The sequence below is a fragment of the Schistocerca piceifrons genome, chromosome X (assembly GCF_021461385.2).
Source record: "Schistocerca piceifrons isolate TAMUIC-IGC-003096 chromosome X, iqSchPice1.1, whole genome shotgun sequence".
NCBI lineage: Eukaryota > Metazoa > Arthropoda > Insecta > Orthoptera > Acrididae > Schistocerca > Schistocerca piceifrons.
This window is the reverse complement of record NC_060149.1, coordinates 773,934,572-773,956,477: the sequence shown is the minus strand read 5'-3', so window position 1 is coordinate 773,956,477 and position 21,906 is coordinate 773,934,572. Positions and strand designations below refer to the sequence as shown.

The 21,906-nt window shown below is 38.2% G+C and overlaps 1 protein-coding gene across 1 annotated transcript in view; it reads right to left on the bottom strand.

The window, feature by feature from the left end:
• The window catches only part of LOC124721883 (myotubularin-related protein 14), a 148,374-nt gene that overhangs the window by 69,778 nt on the left and 56,690 nt on the right, over positions 1-21,906 (bottom strand). Inside the window, exons 3-4 of the mRNA XM_047247033.1 lie at positions 17,440-17,681; positions 12,345-12,590 (exon numbers count right to left, since the gene is read on the bottom strand). Coding sequence (XP_047102989.1) covers positions 12,345-12,590; positions 17,440-17,681 — 488 coding nt within the window. The remainder of the gene's footprint in view (positions 1-12,344; positions 12,591-17,439; positions 17,682-21,906) is intronic.

Genomic DNA, 21,906 nt, shown 5'->3' with positions numbered 1-21,906 from the left:
TTGTAATAATGTTCCTGAACTGCCAAGGGCAATTCTGTGTTTGAGACAAAAGTTATTGCTAGAACATACCAGACAATAAGGCTTGTGAATTCCTTTTTTAATTTTTGTTTAATGGAGGGCATGTCTTTGGACAAATAAAGAAGTCTTTAAGTGTGTGTCAAATATATAATTTTCTTAACAATTTTTACATTTGTATTTATTTGGAATTTACATTTTCTTTGTTTCCAGATTGCAACTAACTTTAGCAATAGATAAATTACACCACATTTTGGTGTAACAGAGAAAAATAGGATTTCTAGCATGCCAACAGGAATTAGCAAAAGGATTTAACAGATTACTGGATCAGGCAATTCAGATGTTTCACTGGTGATTCAAAGGCCCCAAAATTTAATTCCAGTTAACATTAATGAAATCTAATGAAAGTTAATGGAGTTTCTTATATGGCAAGCTCAAAACATGTGAGAAATACCAGTGATGACTGTGGACAGCAATGTTTGACGTTTATCAGTGCTGTCTGATGCAAGAAAGATACGAAATTATAGAAAGTGAAGGAAATGCAACATCTTGCAGGACAACCATATTATACTAGTCGGTGGACAACAATGTGGCACACTGTTTTCACAGATCAAGACTGGGGCCACAAGGAGATTCTATCAGGCCTGGAACAGCAGAAACAACAAAACTTCAGCCCCTATTATAACAGAAATGCTCCTTCTTAGTATGGCAACAAACTATTAAGATATTGATTTTATAATGTAACCAACTCTGCAACTATTTAGGTTGTGGATAACTACCTGTGCAATGAACCTATTAGCATGTGGCAATTACAGCCAGATGGCTAAAGAAGAGATTATGAATGAGATTCTTATTTTTGGGAATTGTTAATATATTTACAAGTTGCTATACAACTCTTGACTAATACTGTCATTCTAGTCTTCCGTAAGCATTATTCACTGATCATAATTAGGTCAGTACTGGGACAATATGAAAATAAAAGCTAAGAGGAGTAAGTGGAAGCAATAGTCATAATTTATTTCACCTTTAAAGCTACATTCAATAGAAGCACTAGTGTTGATGGAAGTTAAATTTACAGTCCAACATTTAAAATCAAACCATTAACAATCATATGGGTGGCTCAAAATACAACTTACAATGCTTATTTTGAGATCAACAAAAGTGCTACCTTTACACAAAGTTTATGAATGTTGGTGGATGCAATGCTAGCGATGGTACGGCTAAAAGAACCTCTGACTGTATTTATAAACTTGGACCTTTCGAAGTCTTCTCCTCCAAGTTTGTAAGCCATGCCATCTCTAATGACATCATTGTCGTTGGAACGTTAAATCCTACTCTTCCTTCATACACGAAATAACTTAGATCCAACTCTGATCCTCTGTCCTGTCATATTAATTTCTCCATAATCAGTCTCACATTTCTTAATTTCAGTTTAATTCTATTGAAGATCTGGTAGTAGTATCATTACAGCTCTTACTGAGAGAAATTTCATTGTCACTTGGCTTTAAGTTTCACACAAACTGTTTCAAATATAATATTCCCGAAGTTCCCGTAACATCCTTCATCTGCACTGTACAAAAACTATAACATCGCTTCTGCCCCCCATATCCCCCCCCCCCCACCCCCCCCCCCCACACACACACACAACACGTGCACACATGCTCACATTCCCATGCACTCAGTGTGTCCTACATGAAATCAGGTGTATCCTTTCAGTCCAATGTATTTCAACTCTAAGTGCCTTTTCTGTTCTTCCAGAAGCAAATTCTCATATGTATAGCAGTCTTCTTGACAAGCTAGTCATAGTAAAATAAATTCCATAATAAATCAGAAAAAAAACAAAGTGCCCAGCAAAGGGCTAAAGCTTGCCACCTATTACATATGTTGGGCAAATGGTGCCACTACGGTAGTTGCTACTTCCACTATATTACAAATTAAGAACTTGTTAGCGATTTTCTAGAAAATACAGCACCTGAAAGTTGTAATAAGGAATAACAAGTGTGAACTTTAAGGCAAATTGATTTCAACGGATGCTGATATCATCATTTTAGGTGAAATACAAAACATCAGAAGGGCACAGATAGTCATGGCATTACAAGATCTTCCGTCTGTTAAATAATCATAGCTATCGTAGGGATCACTTATTCATGGATCTGTGCTACATGCATTAAAAATGTAACTTTTCAACATAAAATTGCTGAATATGTAGCAACAACTGAAAATTTGTGGCAGACCAGGACTCAAATCTGGATTTCCAGATTATCATGACCAGTAACCTTCTCCCTTGGGCTATCTGATCGTTCTTTCAGGCTCAACACAATCATTGACACTGATGTTTCCACCAATCATTATGTAATAAACAATGGTAAAAATGAGGAGAAAATTATGTATTTTGAGTATGTCTCAGTTTAGGTGATGTAGAAGAAGTATTATACTCAACCACATGGCAAACCAATACCAATTCTGGTCTGGATATCCACAGAATATCCTTCTGAACCACTACTCAAAGATTTTAAATGATTTCTCAAATAGTTATCATCCCTCAACAATTTTTGACATCTGAAGCAACAGACATTGGTGATGATCTAGCAACTGTACTAAATTTATGAAATTTATTCACAATTGCGCAATCTTTCTGACATTAGCTGCATAGGTTGATGAAACATGAATATTTGTGACCACACTCCAACACAGACTTACTGTTTGTCATGAATGGCTGCCTTAACCATTTCCGCTATATGAGCACACAACCTGGACCAATCCAAACTTCCGTATGTCATAGATGTAGACAGTGGGACATACGGAAGTTTGGGTCAGTCTTGGAAGCATGCTTGGACAGCTGAAGTGATTAAGGTGACAGTTCACGACAAACAAGAAATCCAGGTTTGAGTACCGGCCCGGCACAAATTTTCATTTGTCATCAATAGGTAATACCTTCATACCCAATGTCAAGAAGACTCCGAAATTCTGAATAAATTTCATAAACAAAATAATGGCAAATGAAGGAAACTAACTTCTCTGGTAAAATATGTTGCACTGTTATAGTGATGTCAGATGCACTGCATTCCTGATGCTCTTCAAAACACAGGAAAAAGCCATGGGGAATGCCTTACACAAAGTGGAGCTCAAATGATTTTACCCCTTTCTGTAAGTGCCACAGTCATATAGAATTGTTTACATGCAACATATCCACCAAAACAACTGAATTATTTGTTTTGCCTCTATTCGCTAATATTGGCATTATACCATTTTCAAGTAGACACTGCAACATACACAACAACAACAACAACAACAACAACATACATCTAATGCTAGAGAATATATGTACAACATGCAAGTACAAAGTTTAGAACATCATGTATGTAATCATTATATAACAAATTAATAATATATATTTAAAAACAAAGATGATGTGACTTACCATACGAAAGCGCTGGCAGGTCGATATAAACACAAACAAACACATACATACATACACACAAAATTCTAGCTTTCGCAACCAATGGTTGCTTCGTCAGGAAAGAGGGAAGGAGAGGGAAAGACGAAAGGATGTGGGTTTTAAGGGAGAGGGTAAGGAGTCATTCCAATCCCGGGAGCGGAAAGACTTACCTTAGGGGGAAAAAAGGACAGGTATACACACACACACACACACACACACACACACACACACACACACACACACACAGACACAAGCAGACATTTGTCTGCTAATATAGTTGTACAGCATAAATTATGCAACTACTTTGGCATGGTATGTTCAATTTACACTGGTGGCTAGTAGAATTGCAACACCCGGAAGGATAGCAAATAATGAAGTTTTACTTTTTGGTGCATCTACAGTAGTACAGTAAGAAGTACAGAAATTCATATTTGTAGGTGATTTGGGGTTTGCAGGAAGCAAAATTTCATATACTGTCCTGCCACCTCTGGCAGCAACATCAGCTCTATCTCAGCTGGGCGCAGAGTCAAAATGAGCTTAGATGACAGACACAGATGTGTCATTCCATCGTGTTTCAACACTATGCCATAGTTTAACCGACCTGGCTAATGAGAGATCGCATACCAGTCTCTCAGCAGCCCACAACCAGATGTTTTCAATTGATGAAAGATACGAAGAAGGTGCTGACAAGGGCAACAATCAAACATTCTCTGCATCAAGGTAGGTCATAATAGCATAGGAAACACGCAGTATTGTGTAATCTTGTTGAGCAATAGTTGCCATGATGTCCCCCCTGTGGTGCTCCAGACATCTTTACATTGCCAATATGGATACCTGCCTTGCCGCAAAAACAAGATGATTTCCTCACTCAAGGTACATGAAGTGGTTGTTGGATCTTGCACGGTCATATGAAAAACACGTCGGTCCCCTCAGGCACTAGTCATGTACGGCTGTTCAGAACTTGCATGTAAAATGATAGCCCTCAGTGCTATGCACACGAGAGTAAGTGCAAGTGTGGCTGCTCGACCAAGAAGAGGAATACCTGCATTTGTGAGAGTCTTATAGACAGGTGGTGCAAGTGGCAAAAATTAGGAGGTATCCCAGATGAGGGATTGCAGGTGATAGGGACCAATCAAGTGACAAGGTCAAAAGCAACCAGAAGTGATTCACACGGCCATTGATCCATGCCAAACATGCACCCAGGCCAGGCGAGCTCCCACACAAACAGACGAGCACTACTCACAAATTCTTAGGAAACTTTCAACAATTTTTGAGTGCTAATATTAAAAAACCATTTAAGGTGCGTATAGTAGTCATTGTGATAATTTTGTGAACTAAGGTGAATCCTGAAATGTTCAAATACAAAATTAATAGTGTGCTGCTTTACACAGTCACACCGATTACATATATAGGCATAACACTGCAAAGCTATATGAAATAAAACGAGCACATCAGGTTGGTAGTACAGAAGCCGAATGGTCGACATTGTTTAATTGGAGGAATTTTGGCAGGGATCCCCACCAGTTCATACTGAAGGGAGACATTGAAGCTGCAACAGTCACAAGATGTGCTTTGTTGGTGCTGCAGCTTATAGCGATTTTGACTGGGATAAACTCATGCTGCAGTATTCTTCGGCATTCCAGTGTAGAAGTTGGCACAGAAATGGCTAAGTGAAAAATCTGTTCAATTCGTGCATTTAATTATATATAAGAGAATTTTCCTCTGTGTGAGACTAGCTGTACAAGATTCATGTACCAATTTGAAATTCTAGATCCACATATTTTACTGTTCGCATCACTTCTGTTTGTACTGTGAAATTTCAAACATTCACGAGTGCCGCAATAAACTCTTACTGTTATCGTCAATAGTGGGCTTAAACTTATTTGTGCCCTCTTAAATTTTTTAAGAACAGTAGGCCCATCCTCATTCAGAACAATCATTATCTAATTTCATTGTCTCAATACATGAGAAATAGGTAATTTTGAGAATTTTTGAACACACAGAAAATTATATTTTCGTAAGTTGCCGGTATGAGTGTTTCGGATACATAACTTATTCCATAGTAAATCAGCATTTGTGGTTCACAGTAGCTGCCAAAGAACAGATCACCTCTGAATTGGCTTGTATATCAGTGCAAATACTGTGCAGTTTTGAGAATTTTCGGAAGCTACCATTGTCCTGCCCGAAATCTAATTTGTAGTAAATCGTTATTTGTGATTTAGTTACTATAGTAGATATGCTAACTAACATATGGTGTTACATCTAGTTTTCCCTTAAAGAGGAGTAGCCCTATATATTATCTACATTTATCACAAATTAACACTGTTTTAGAGTTTGCTAAGAACTATAATTAACCTCAAAAAGTTTTAGGAAACTAATAATTTTTACCACAAGTTTTTCTATTACCTTAATAGAAATCTTGTTTTGTCTATTTGCTTCAGTTCTTATACGAAATTAGCAACCTTTTAGCTCAACCGATTAAAATCTAATCAGAGAGCATAATTTAAAGTTATCTGTTCACTATCCTGCAGTACATCACACCAGTTAAAATGCAGCCCCACTGTGTGTGTCATTCTTGAACTCGGAATGAGTTGGTTAACATTTGTAAGCAGTTGGAAATCCCCTGACTACTGTCAAACATTTGGTAGCTGCTGCGAGCTCATGAGAGTCATGTTCCTGTGGTAACAGTACCACGGGTAACTCAAGTACTGTCTGCTCCTGTCTCCTCGGCAGACAAGTATGGCACCTGTTGTTACTTGTCCATTTGACTGAGTGGCGTTTCAATGGTAGAGCTGTGTGTCCTCTACAAGGTGGATAGGGACCAGGGAGGACTCAGAGTGTTGTACCAAGCCCTAAACCAACAACTTTGAGGTTCTGTCTTTCACTGAAACTGAGCCAGTGGGACTCACTTCATCTGTTTTGGGGAAACCTGTTTTGTCTGGTGTCAGGAGGCAAATGCAAAAGGATAGGGTCTATTAATCGATGGCAGTTCAAACGTACAGCAAATGATGGTACTCCTTAGGGAAATGGCAGCAAGGGAGAGGGAAGGACAGCAGGTGCACTCAGTGTGTATGCGCAGGAGCCTCATTCAACATGTTGAGGAGGTATTCTGGCAGCCTTTGAGGGAACAGGGTACAGTCAACTGCAGATTGTGGCGCATGTTGGAACAAATGCCTCTTATCTGGGGTCCGATGTCGTACTTGGGTCATTCTAGCAACTGGTACAGAAGGTTGAGAAGATCAGCCTTGTGCAAGGAGTTTCAACAAAGCTCACAATTTGCAGCATTGTCCCCACAACTGATCATGGTCCTTTAGTTCTGAGTCGAGTGGAAGGACTGAACGAGACACTCCAAAGGTTCCGTGACAAGGTACGCTGTGACTTCCTGGACCTGTGCCACAGGTTTGAGAATTGTAGGGTCTCCTTAGATGGGTCAAGTGTGCACTACACATCAGAGGCCACTACTCTGGTAGCTGACTGTGTGAGATTTTTAGATTAGTTGACACACTATGCAATCCAGTTAGCAATAGCTGTAGGAAACCCAGAAGTATCAGTGTAATATTGAAAGAAACTTTGGCTGTATGTAAAGGCTGTTAGTGGCATCAAAATTTATGGTCCAGTCACTAGCAAATGAGAGAGGAACTGAAATTGAGGGTAGCAAAGAAAAACCTGAAATGCTTAACTCCATTTTCAAATGTTCCTTTACTAATGAAAACCTAGGAACATTGCCCCAATTTAATCCTAGTACCACTGAAAAAGTGAGTGAAACAAGTATTAGTGTCATTGGTGTTAAGAAACAGCTGAAATAGTTAAAACTGAACAAAGCTCCAGGGCCCAATGGAATCCATATCAGATTCTATACTGAATTTGTGGCTGAGTTAGTCCCTCTTCTAACTGTAACTATCATACATCCCTCAATCAAAAAAACCATGCCCAATTCTTGGAAAAAAAGCACAGGTCACACCCACCTACAAGAAGTGTAGTAGAAGTGGTCTACAAAACTACCGTCCAGTATCACTGACATCGATTTGTTCTCAGAACATATTCTGAGCTCAAACATACCAAGGTTTTTACAACAGAATGATCTCCTCCATGTCAACTAGTGTGGATTTCAAAAACCTCAACCATGTGAAACCCAACTTGCACTTTTGTCACATGACTTACTGAAGGCTTTGAATCGAGGTAGGCAGGTAGATGCAATATTTCTTGATTTCCGAAAAGTGGCTCAGTACCACACCTTCATTTTTTTGTCAAAAGTACAATCATATGGGTAACCTAGTGCAGTTTGTAATTAGACTGAGACCTTTTTGTTAGGGAGGACACAGCATGTTATCTTGGATGGAGAATCATCATCAGATGTAGAGGTAACTTCGGGGATGCCCCAAGGAAGTGTGTCAGGACCCTTGCTGTTCATATTGCATATTCATGACCTCGCAGACAATATCAATAGTAACCTCAGACTTTTTGCAAATGTTGCAGTTACCTATAGTGAAGTACTGCCTGAAAGAAGCTGCATAAATATTCAGCCAGACCTTGATAAGATTTCAAAGCAGTGCCAAGACTGCCAACTTGCTTTAAATGTCCCAATATGTAAAATTGTGCACTTTACAAAATGAAAAAACATAGTATCCCATGATTATACTATCCATAAGTCACTGCAGCCCGCATTCAATAGAAATATCTTAGATCTTGAAGTGACAAATAGGCTGGACCATATCGACAATGTCAGTATGGAAACAGGGATTAGCGATCATGATGTCATTATAGCAACTATGAGATAACGAAAGTTAGAAATTAGTCAAGAAGGCTAGGAGAGTGTTTCTGCTAGATTGGACAGATAAGGAGATGTTATCACTTAGGCAGTGAACTGACATCACTTAGAGTTACATGTCTAGTAAGTGGATAAAGGACAGAAAAGGCTCAGCATGGTTTAATAACAAAATTTGGAAGATGATGATGATGCAGAGGCTGTTGTACTCTCAGTTCAAAAGGAGTGCACAAATGATGACAAGCAAAGGTTAGTAGAGATTCATGCATCGGTGAAAAGATCTATGCATGAAGTATAGAACTACCACCGTCACACTTTAGCAAAAGATCTGGCAGAGAACCCGAGGATATTTTGGTTTTATGTAAAATTGCTAAGTGAGTCTAAGGCTTACATTCAGTCACAAGTTGACCAATCTGGTGTGGTAATTGAAGATAACGAAAGCCGAAGTTTTTAAATTTCACGTTCAAGAAATCGTTCACATAGGAGAATCATATAAACATACCGCCATTTGATCATCGGACAGACTTATGTATGGATGACATAGTAATAAGCATCCCTGGCGTAGAGAAACAACTGAAAGATTTGAAAGCAAATAAATCATCAGGTACAGATTCCCAGTTCAATTTTACAGAGATTGGCATTGGCCCCTTACCTAGCTTGCATTTAGCGTGAATCTCTCGCCCAGCACAAAGTCCCTAGTGACTGGAAAAAAATGCTGGTGGCTCCAGTATATAAGAAAAATGAAAGAACAGATCTGCAAAATTACAGACCAATATCCCTAACTTCCATTTGCTGCAGGTCCTTGAACATATTCTCAGTTCGAAGATAATAAACTTTCTCAAGACTGAGAAGCTTATGTCCTCAGCATAGTTTTAGAAAGCATTGCTCATGTGAAACTCAGCTTGCCCTTTTCTCACATGATATAATGCGAACTATGAATGAAAGGCAGGCAGATTCCATACTTCTATATTTCTGAAAAGCATTTGACACAGTGCCCCATTTCAGGCTGTTAATGAAGGTACGAGCATAGAGAATAAGTTCACAGATATGTGAGTGGCTTTAAGACTCCTTGTGTAACAGATCCCAGTATATTGTCCTCAATGGTGAGTGTTCGTCAGAGACAAGGGTATCATCCAGAGTGCTCCAGGGAAGTGCGATAGGACTACTGCTGTTCTCTATATACATCAACGATTTGGTGGACAGGGTGGGTAACAATCTGCAGTTGTTTGATGATGATGATGTGGTGTACATAAGGTGTCAAAGTTAAGTGATTGTAGGTAGATACAAGACGACTTGGACAAAATTTCCAGTTGGTGTGATGAATGGAAGCTAGCCCCGAATGTGGAAAAATGTAAGTTAATACAGATGAGTAGGAAGAACAAACCTGTAATGTTCAGATACAGTATTACTAGTGTCCTGCTTGACACAGTCAAGTTGTTTAAATATCTGGGTGTAATGTTGCAAAGGGATATGAAATGGAATGAGCATGTGATAACTGTGGCAGGCAAGGTGAATGGTCGACTTTGGTTTATTGGGAGTATTTTAGGAAACAGTGGTTCACCTGTAAAGGAGACTGCATACGGAGTACTGGTGCAACCTATTCTTGAGTACTGCATTAGTGTTTGGGTTCTGTATCAGGTTGGATTAAAGGCAGACATCGAAGCAATTCAAAGGCAGCCTGCTAGATTTGTTACTGATAGGTTTTAACAACATGTAAGTGTTACAGTGATGCTTCAGGCACTCAAATGGGAATCCCTGGAGGGAAGGCAATGGTCTTTTCAAGAAACACTATTGAGAAAATTTGGAGAACCATCACCTGAAGCTGACTGCCAAATGATTCTACTGCTGCCAACATATACTGTGCATAAGGACCACGAAGATAAGATATGAGAAATTAGGGCTCATAGGAAGACATATAGACCGTCGTTTTTCCCTTGCTCTATTTGCGAGTGGAACAGGAAAGGAAATGACTAGTAGTAGTACAGGGTACCCTCCTCCATGCACTGTATGGTGGCTTGCGGGAACCACGCTGTTGAGGGGCCAAAAGGTTCCACAATTTGACCCAACACAATCTTTGGGCTACCATAACTTCAAAGGAATTTTCAGAGCAGGTCAATGAGGCTAATCACTTGGTAGCTGTCAACGGGAATCAAGTTTTTACCCAATTTACAAATAAGGATGATAATACTATCTCACCATTGCAAAAGGAAAACACCCAGTTGAATATCATTAAAGACCCTGGGTAGACTACATAAATTGTGGCCAAGAAGTCAATATTTTAGACAATATTCATTGTAACGAGAAACACGTTAGATCAATTCCATGATATGATCATTAGCAGCACTTATTCACTGTCTCAATTGCACACAATACTGTATTTCAACAGCAGCCTCATTGCACGAGCATCAATAAATGGTTCACACAGCTATGCATAATTTGCAAACATTCTTGGAATTCTTTCTGACTTATTCATCTCTGATGGAACTTCAGGGCGTAAAGTCTACAGAAAGCCCAATCACACACGTACATTACAAAAATTCCAATCACCATCACAAGCATGAAAGAGGAATGATCAAAACATTTATTGATGGGACTAAAAGAATCTGTGACCAGAGTACTTGGAGGATGAGCTCAATTATTATTTAAGAACGGCTTTCAGAAGAAATGGTTACTCTGACAAAGAGATAAATAGGGTGCTATGTCCTAAAAAGTCTAGAGTTCCTAATGAAAAAGGAGCAATTAAAGGGAAAGTTTTTCTTCTACTTGTAAAGACTATCAGAGTTTGCAATCAGCAAAGTACTCAGAAAACACAGAATTTATACAGTGTTTAAACCAACAAGGAAGGTGTACAACCAGTTGGACACTGCAAAAGACCAATGCCCGACTCTTTAAGTAGAATATAAAATTGTATACACTTGTGGCCAAGTATACATAGAAACTACAAACAGAAGCATTAACACCCACCTCAAGGGGCACAAGAACAACTGTTGCCTGGGAAAGACACAAATCAACAATAGCAGATCATGCACTAGGACCAGGAAACACCCAAATTCATTTCTACAACACTGTGGTTGTAGCAAGATCTAATGACTGTGCTAGGATGTACAGAGGGGTCACAAAGAATCAATGGCACAAAAACAATTTCAACAGAAAAGGAGGAGGATTGAAATTAGACAAGTTGTGGGCCCTAGTGTTAGTGGGCACAACTTCGTGGTATTAAGCAGCAATCAAAGGATGTCATGAACCAACCATCACATGCATACATGTAAATAGTTTGGCTTGTTCAGCTTGTCTTCAGTTTGCAACAACTTTCAGAGTCAAAGCCTCTGAGGAAACCTGCAGCACTGGAAGATGAAATGTTAGGCAGAGAATTACGCCCGTTAATCAAATATCAGCAATATTCCATATACGAGCTGTGAAAGCTACATTCTGTAAAATAATTGCCTCACAAACTGAAACCTGAAATACACCATTAGGGATACGTGAAAATGTTTTTCATACACTGATAAAGTGAAATTAGATACAGGACATAATAGAATAACTATCCATACCAAATAACTTAAATAGCTTACAATTCTTGTTTCACAAATTCCTGGATTTTCTCAAAGAATTTTGTTAACTACTAGTATTCCACAAACTCAAACATCAGGTCACAAAACAAATGAATGATAATTGGCACTAACAAAAGACTATTGGAAGTATCATAGATTTACTAAAGTGATTTTTATTATCAGTCTACAGTAGAGAATAATCTATCAAAATTCCACATGCAAAACCAAATTCAACTGCAGATAGCCTGTTATAGCAGCATTCAAAGTCAGTGCTTGTTTTTAAATGTTTAAAGTGTGAATGAAGTGGTACATAAATCTCTGAAAGTAAATTAATCATCCACTGCTTTCTGTTTACTCACTGTTTCTGAGGTTTTTTTTCCCCTATAGGGCATTTCTGACTTTTCCTTCTACAACTCTAAAATGTCCACCTCACATTTCATTCTCTTGTATCAGAGGAAAACTCAGTCTACCTCCTGAGGAATTGTGTGCAAGAGAAATAGTAGATATCACCCGACATATAAACAGTTGATTGGTATAACATATAACTTTAGAAATATAAGATGAAAACACTCACTTTACTCCAAATTTTACTTTTTTCTTTTCAACCATGAAATCCACAATTGTTCCAACATTTAATGCTCTCAGTAGGCGTATATCTTGACTACGCACTCTGTCAAACAACTGCCAGTCACTTTGTGACTGCGGTGGCTGATCAACTTCATCATAAGTAAAGTCATCTCCAGCATTTTCACTTCCGGAGAAAAGATAGTCAAGTCCGGATCTACCGTATATTTCTGGTCCTCCTGACAAAGTTGCTGACCTAAAAATGTGGCGTAAAGAATCATCAGAATTCAAATCACAAGAGGATGTGGCAAGTAAGTATATTGACTATGTTTTTAAGAAACAAACAATGGAAAATCCAGGATGGAATGTAACAATACCAGAGAAGGAAAGTTGCTTCTCACCATATAGCAGAGACGCTGAGTCCTGATAGGCACAATAAAAAGATTAACACACTCATAGCTTTCAGCCATTAAGGCCTTTGTCAGCAGTAGACACAAATACACACACGCACACACACTCACTCAAGCAAATGCAAATTGCACACACATCTGCAGTCTCAGAGAGCTGAAACTGAATATGGTGAGTAGCAACTGTCCTTCTCTGGTATCGTTTAAGAAACAATGTATACAGGGATGCATTCATTAAGTTACATCCATATGCTAGATAACACAAATTTAAGAAAGAACATTTTTGATGTTTTTGCGGGCACTTGTTAGTGTCCTGCTTGTTGGCCTTTTGTCTCAGGATCTTGCTGGCCACAGATCCAGGGACAAAAGCCAACAGACACCACATAAACGAGAAACTACACTTCTTTGCTGCATGTGGTCTGTCGATTCCTTTCTTGATGGTAACAATTTTGAGTCATAATTTCAGTATCAACATTATGTACAACAAGTATATACAATTACTGCTATGTCAAACTTTTTTACCTTTATTGGGAAAGTATACCTAGTGAAAATTTTGCGACAAACACATGATGCAATATTTCAGTTTTGTTTTTTGAACTGGCTCTACTGCACTGTTATAGTTATTAATACCTATCATATCACATAGTTCATCCTTTCCTTTTATGAGTGTTTACCTTGGTACGGCGGTGGAGTTGATACATACGAAATTTAGTTTTTCTTGGTAATTGTTGCACACTGCCTAAAGTCAAGTAGCAGCTTGGTAAAGAAGTCATGCTCACAGTTTTCTAAACTTGTCATACTGTGTGTACTTTCTCAACGAGACCAACTGAAATATAATGCAATCAAAAACTACTTTATTTGCCATGAGTTTTTAACCAAATGCAAAGCTGGTGAAGTCTTGTGTTATATGCTGTGGAATATATAACTGTATCAATTGGTTTTAATTGTTACCTATTCACATTGAATATGACTGTACTGTTAAAAGCCAAAATATCAGAAGATGAAATTTCACTGTTCTGGACGTATGCCCAAAAGATGTCAGAATATAGATTTGTGGTTTGGGACAAGACACAGGTAAGTTTTGGACTTACTTGGATCTTACACCAAAGTGACGTGCATCTAGAAGTGAATATATGACCATGCATAGGTGTCAATAGTTGCAGAATATAGCAATGAGAACACTGTGTTCACCAAGGAAATGTTAGATGATGCCTAAGAAAGTGACGTACTGTACACAACTAATAGTGCATACTTTGCATTGAAATGACAATGTCTATGCTGATTTTAATACTATGTATCTACACTGTTACCTTATTTGGGTTTGGGAGTAATTTAATCTCTGGACAGAATTTATGTGATACTCAAAATTTACATTTTTAGTGCAAGAACCATAAAAGTAAAACTTATTTTTCAATTTTCTGAGACTGTGTGATTACCGACTTTGCTGCTTTTCGTGGAAAGGCCCTCAAATGCTGAGGGGTACACATGGTAAAAACTTCCACAGACTATTTAACAGGACTGTGGGGCTGAGGGGCATGAATACAGAGTTATCCAGTAAAAGAAAATCCTCCCTAGAGTTCTGTATGTCACGACCACCTTGGTACAGTATCTCTCCCATTCCAGTGGAAAAACTGACAGCTTCCAATGGTCTTGATCCAACTAAAAACACAACAGCAATCTGCCATTAATGAAAGCTTGACAAATGTTTCATCTTGTCTACATTTGGCTACTGCTGATGTGAGTAATGCTTACGACTGCATGTGTGACTAAATTAATAATTCTGTCAGATAAAACAAAGAATATCATTCTGGCAAAAAGCCAACAGTTTAAATGAATGTAACATTTAATGTGTCTCAGTGAATTCACAAATGTTGATTACGTGCAAGGTGGACGGGGCTGGTGAGTGAGTGGGTGGAAGGGTGGGGTGAGATTATTAAAAATCTACACATAGAAGCATGTCCAACAAACACCGGTGCTGAAATTAATATTCTGTTAAAAATAATTGCTACCCCTGAAATTAGTCATTTTTCAGCTACATTTTGCCTTCACTTCATGGAAGCACCCACTGATCAAGTGTGATTCTACTGTAATGAAGTATTAATATTGTTTGCTTATCTCTTATCTAATACAAACTTTGTCATTGTTCTAGGCATTTTAAGACCGACTTCACATGTGAGTAATGCTTGCACAGTTATGTCAAATACTCAAAAATCTTTTCAATATTATCTGCACAGTTTACACTATCTACAATACATTCAGTGTAAGAGATTATGTCACCGAACGTCCTATAATGGATGGGCACGAGAAATGATTCTGGCACCCAACCTACAATACAAATGAGAATGTAGATCATGAATATAACAAAACTGCCATCACAATGCACATCACAGTGATTTGAGGAGTATATTGTAAGAAAAGAAACAATTATTGAATAAACTGTTGTAAAAACTGGAAAATTGTGATAATGAGCTCCACAATCAGTGCTACTGAACTTCCTAAATACAGCTCAATATTAATATTCATACAATCAACAGCAACATAAATTAAGTACAAAGGATAGTCATATGGTTTTTATCATCATCTCAAGAAAATAAAGTTATGTAATTTATACTTTGTTTGCAGGTACATGTCTGCATCCCTGGTACACGGTGAAACCACTGTGCCACAGTAGCATAGAATGTTGCTAGAGGAGCCAAAACTATTTAGTATAGCCCACTGATAAACTGCAGTACCGTGTGGTAAATCATTTTCTGCAGCTGAGGGGAAATAATGCTGCAGAAATCTGTAGTGAGTTGGTGGAAGTGTACACAACGATGCATCAATGCATGAAACAGGGGTTAGGTGGTGCAGATGTTTTCAGTATTGTCAAACAAGGTTGAGTGACGAAAAATGTAATCGTAGTCTATCTCTGCAATGAGCCACAGACCGCAAGAGAAGTGGAGGCCCTGGTGCTCTAAGACCAGTGTTTCACAACTGAGGTGATAGGAGAAAAAAGTGAAAAATTTGTCAAGGATCAATTTTCAACATCTCATACAATATTTTGAACATGATTAAGGTACCCATGTGGTGGTTTCATGGCTGCTCACATCCATTCAAAAATGTCCTTTAACAGAAGCAGCAGCAAAAATGTTGCAGCTGCATTAGGTCAATCCAGACAACTACTTTAGCTGCCTAATCACCACAGACAAGTGCTGGGGGCATCATGATAAGAGAGACAAAGACAGAAAGCAAAGCAATGGAAACATGTATTCACCACTGTCAAGAAGGACAAAGCTCCAAATATCAGCAGCCAATGTGATGCATAGTGATTTTGGAATTGGCATGCTGTGGTGTTAACAGATTATGCTCAGAAAGAGCAAATTGTCACAGATGCATACTATTGAAATATCCTGATGACATTACTGGAGGCAGCCACAATGAATCACTGTGGGAAGCTGTCCAAGGGGAGTGATTTTTCTCCACAGCAACACTCCAGCTCATTCTGCACAAATGCTGCTGTTTTGGGCTACCAGCAAATATCTGCCCCACCCCGAATAGTCTCCTGACATGGAAACCACTGACTTTTCTTTTTCCTAAAATGAAAAAAAACCATTGTGCAGCAGGCATTTCCAGAATGGTGAAGCATGATTTTTGGATGCGGAATGTTTCTTTAACAGCCAACATGCAGACTTCGCAACTAAAGTCATAAATGGCTGGGGTATGTTTTGCATAGCAGGGTGAACTGTAGAGGAGAACTAATACCATTACCAGGTTTCATGGTTACAGTTTTATTTATTTATTTTTTGAGGTATTAATTTAAAGCTTTAACACCATCCCTTGAATTTAGATTTGGGAAAAGACAGTTATTAAGCAACTACCAGAGGGGACCAACCTGTAGGTAATCATTTGGATAGAATAAAGAAAAATAAATTAAATTAATTGGTTTGGGATATTCCAGCTACAGAACCTGCATCACCATGCTCTATGTGACTGACAAGAAAAAATGGAAACTGTGAACAGACAATCTATACTAAACACTTAGGGGGAATCATGCAGAGTAATCACTGAGACTACACAGAGTATTATTAACCTCTGATGTTGCCACTGTCTCATTACTCTTATGGTTTTACCCATGTTTTTCTAACCTCTCTTTTTGGTTTTACCTTTCACAATATCATCTCTTTCATCAAACTTGTCTTCACCTTCTGATGAAGACTGCACTTTAAACAATTTGTCTTTTCTTCTTAATGTTACTGTTAACATTATTTCATCCACTTAAGTTTTGATGACCAGAAGTATTTTCTTCTTCTTGTTTAATATAATATAATATGTTTGCCGAGTGTGAATTCACCTACACAACATCAATTACATATCTGAACTCCATTTCAAGAAACAGTACATACACTAAGCTGAAATGCACTTGGCAACAACTCCAAAGGTGAAATTATATTTCTCTGAAACTATTACTCTTCAACATCCCCAAATACAAAACATTTTTCTGCAGGCCATTTATTTTCTATCACAATACCAATGAAAGCAAAAACCTCTGGTACAGCCACACGCATACGATTTCCACATGTTATTCTCACTGATGATTAGCTTCTCCACAACCCACTTAATTGTAACTTGAGGCCATTCTTTGAACAAGTATATTACTGTACATGGCAAATAAATGACGAGCTGTGAAGAAGAAAAATTTTAATGTTTTATAAGACTGACCTACAAATGTTTTTGCCATGATAGAGGATGACAGGTAGTGGGAAACGTGCCCTGCAGCGTGCAAAACGTGCCTTCCCTATCAGGTCACGCAGTTTGGCACTGTCATACAGACTTTCATATATAGTGGAGTTTTGGGTCACACCATTTGCTGATGTGCTGCAGCTCTGAGAATGTTCATATTCCAATATTATCAACTGGCTTGGGTAGTGAGCACTCAGTTCACCTCCAGCATTGCTGATAACCTGTGAAAGCACAATTTGACAAAGAAAAATAAGCAAATAAACCTTAAGTTCCAGAGAATGTGTAAGGGTCTGCTAAAAAGATGAATTTATGATACTGAGAATTAACACAGATGTCATTCAGCAAACATCCCAATTTTTCTTTTTCTTCTAACATCAATTACTCAAATAACTTGCATGAATACTTGCATATATATACAAAAAGGCATGTTATTCTAACAGCAAATGATATGTAAAAACATGAGATGACTTACAGTTATAACAGATGAATACACTTAAAAAGTGTTACATAGCTTACATGCACATAAATTACAAACATAAAATTTTCTTCTAAAGTGTTATAAATGAACAAAGTGGCAATTTTTCTTGCAATCAATTATGAGAAAGTGTTATCTAAAAATGAAGAATCTGAAGAATTACTTAGATTTTCACTATGAATAGCAATCTATAGTATGGGTGTATGAGCATTATTTTTTGTGACATTTAAATTAAGCACTTCCAGTAACTCACATCCATCACAGGTAGCTCATTAGTGCAGATGGATTCATCTTAAAACTGAATAGATAAAAACTCACTCTCGAATTAGTTCTGTTGGTAAAAAAGCAATATCAGTTTCCCATCAGTTAATCACACAGCAATTAAATGTAAAAAGCTAATTCTGACATTTTGTACATGAAAGTTGTGTTTAAGGTACAGAATTTTCATGTACGTGAAAACATAAGACTAGTTTAATAAATATGAAATACTTATACATTTGCTGAATTTCTATGGCAAACTTATCACAAATCAATGAATTCTCATGCCATACTGCACCAGAGGTGAACCTCTTCCCTGTCTATAGTCAGACACATCACTTTTATGTATTTTTTACTTAGAATTTTGTGCTCATTTTCTATTTCTGAAAGGTATTGGATAACTTTGCACAAAAACATCTGCATTGCCTCCTTAATGGAGCAGGTATGCACTGCACAGGAAGCATCTACGTCGGTAGTTGAGTAAGCTAAGCATGAGCATATGAGTTTTTTTAGATAGGAGAAACCCCTGTACATGTCTGACAACAAATTACGTATCATAATTGCAGGGAGAAATGGATCAGCCACATCACTTCTATACTTTGAGAATAAGTTAAGCGTGTGTCAGAGGGTTCTTTTTTATTCTACTCTATACAGAGGTTGGACAAAAAATTTGGAAACACTGTGAGAAAGGCATGCTTTAACACAAATATGTGTGGTAGCTAAGGCTGCAGGCTGCACTGTTGTATTTGACCACAAACAGAATCTGTGCAATATCCTCAATAAATCGCAACTGTCAGACATGGTCAGAGCAGTGCTCTGTGTAGTTGTGAGTGCATTATGTTGGAGCTAAGTGAATTCTAATGTGAGAAAATTGTTGCCACTCATACGACAGGTGCTTCCGTGACCAAGGTAACCGAAGTGTTTGGTGTTTTCGAGAGGCACCACATTGAAGACATACCGCATAAAAGGAAAGCAGAAAATCATCATTCACTAATTCACAATGTGCGTGTTAAGTGATTCTGATGGCCACTGAAGAGGAGAGTGCCAAAAAATAAGATGATGACAGCTGCAAAAGTCAATACAGAACAGAGTTGCACTTGTGAGCTGCAGCACCAAAACAACACAAAGGAAGCTCCATAAGCAGGGAATTACAGGGCTATCTTGGATTCCAACGCACCCCATCAGTAATGCAAATGTCCATAACAGGAAAACCTTAGTATCCGAGGGCGATTTGGATTCCTCGCCTAGCCCGAGTGCTGATAGGCAGAACACGACAGATATACTTAAGCTCCAGGTGACAGCTGCAGCTCACACCTATGTGGAGTGCAGCACCCACAACAAGCATGTGAGGTGGTGTCACCTTCTGATGAGTGTTTACCGATTTAATGCAGCCCAGTGATTACAACCAGCCTCTTGCTAGTTCTGACACCTTACGTATGTACCGTTGGAGAGCAGAGTATTTTGACCTTGCATGATTAACATTTTGGGATTTGGACTTTTCCCTGGATTGTGGTATATGCTTAGACGACTCAGATACACTCTGGTCTTGCGTTAGTTATTAATTCATTTCACCATCTCCACTGTCAGTGACCGTTAGAACTGCCGTTTCTTTACACCAGTCTCCTCGTTACCCTAGTTAGAGTAATTGTAAACTGTTGTTCTATCTACAGAGAGAAGGATAGAAAATTGATGATGACAACTTTCTCAACGTGCAACTCTTCCAGTATTGCACGGCTGCAAAGGCAACAACAGAGACAGCACCTGCAGCAACAGCAAAAAAGGCAGTGGGAACTCCACCAGCAACAGCAGACACAGTTGTAACAGCTTCTGCAAAACTGACAGAAGTTGGCAGGCTTACGATGGCTTGCTTCCCCACCGCCCTTCACTTGTTTTGACGAGGCTTACAAGACCTGGGAGGTCTATTTACATCATTTTGTTCTTCACTGGAGCGCAACTGAAATATCAGTGAGTGCTCTTACTGTCTTCTAGTAATAAACTGTATGAAGAGGTGGAAAACTTCTGCCCATATTTGGATCATAGTAGTTTGACTTTTTTTGATATATGTAGTTTGCTGACTGACTATTATAGCCATCAAATTCATGTTTAACTGTTGTATCCACATTGCCAATTTTTCAGGTTTACTGGAACTAGTGTATACAAGCCTCATGTTATTCCTCATTTGCATGTTCATATATACCATAATAAAAGCAAAAGTTAAATATTTTCAAAGAAGAGCGTTTAAATGGGAAGGAACATAATGCATTCTAATCTATATTTGGGTTATCCAGGTAATCACGTATCTCCATTAGAACAGGTGTGAAGTTCATAAATAAAAAACTATATTTTATATAATATTTTAATAGTTTTATTAATTTTTAGATAACAGAGTAGTAACACAACAGGTATAGTCATAAATATGTGCAAAATATATGAATTTTTTACTATATATGACAGAGTAAATTACTTAATGTTATACAGCTATGAAATTTTGCTGTTCATTATACTGGGAAGACAAACTTGGAATTATGATTTATTCACAAAGTCCACACGCTGTTGTAATGCAATGCTCATCACATATTGGTTTTCTTACAACTTTTTCTTGTTTTGCTCTTCTTTTTGTTTGATTGAGGTTTGCATACAACACAGTCACCAACGATTTTCAGCCATCCACAAGCACCTTGTTTTGGCTGAGCCTCCACTTGTTCAGGAACCAGAATTCGAGGTCCTCCTATCACACACTCAATACCCGATTTCACAGAAAATTCTCTCAAGCAACTAGGATCTGATCTAGAGACAATGGAAGACATTGCCAAATGTTTTCCCAGATCCAACAGAAACAGTCTACGTCTATGAGTCAATTTTTTTTCTTGAGGATTGTTTTCCGTATAAATAATGTATGCTGCTGAGCAAACATATCCAGAGCATTGTGAAAAAAAATGCTAGTGGCCATCTGTTTGTTGTTCTTTTTACACTGTAATGAGAGCACAACTTGCCCATATTATCAATGTCACGTTTGTGTAGTTATATTGATGTGTAAAATCTGGCTTTGAGAGTGGGCCAGAAGTGGATGCATCATAATGCATGGTGGATAAAATTAGAACTGCTTTCTTCTTCTCCTCCTCCTCCTCCTCCTCCTTCTTCTTCTTCTTTGGAATGTACGAACACAGAGAAATGTTATCTTCACTGAATCCAAATACAGATGACAGTTCTTAAGGTGATGAGGAAGGCTGCATTTCTGGTGGTATATAGTGCTTGTTTCTTTTCACAGTACCAACTATGGACAAATCCCAAGTCATCAACAGCCTTGCTCAGGGTAGAGTTGTGAAAAAATTGTCAGTGACTACATTTTTGCCAGTACCTTCGAAATGGTAACATAAATCTTTTACTGCCCTCTTCCCTTCATTAGTTTCTGTTCTGGAGGCAGATTTACCTGTATAAATTTGGCCAGTTATTGGATAAGAATTTCATGAATCACAAACCCACCAAACCTTTGAGCCATATCTAGGTGGCTTTCAGACCATCTATTGGATAAATCTTGTCTTTCCTCTGTAAGGAAAAAGCAGCTCATCAACAGTGAGGCTATCAGAAGATATTTAGTGTTTTTATGAAGATTTGAATTTAGTATTTCAAATATGTCACACACTGCAGCAGCTTTGTCACTTTTCACACACTCAGCCCTAGTGCTCACCTCATCAAATCTTATAAATCTGCCA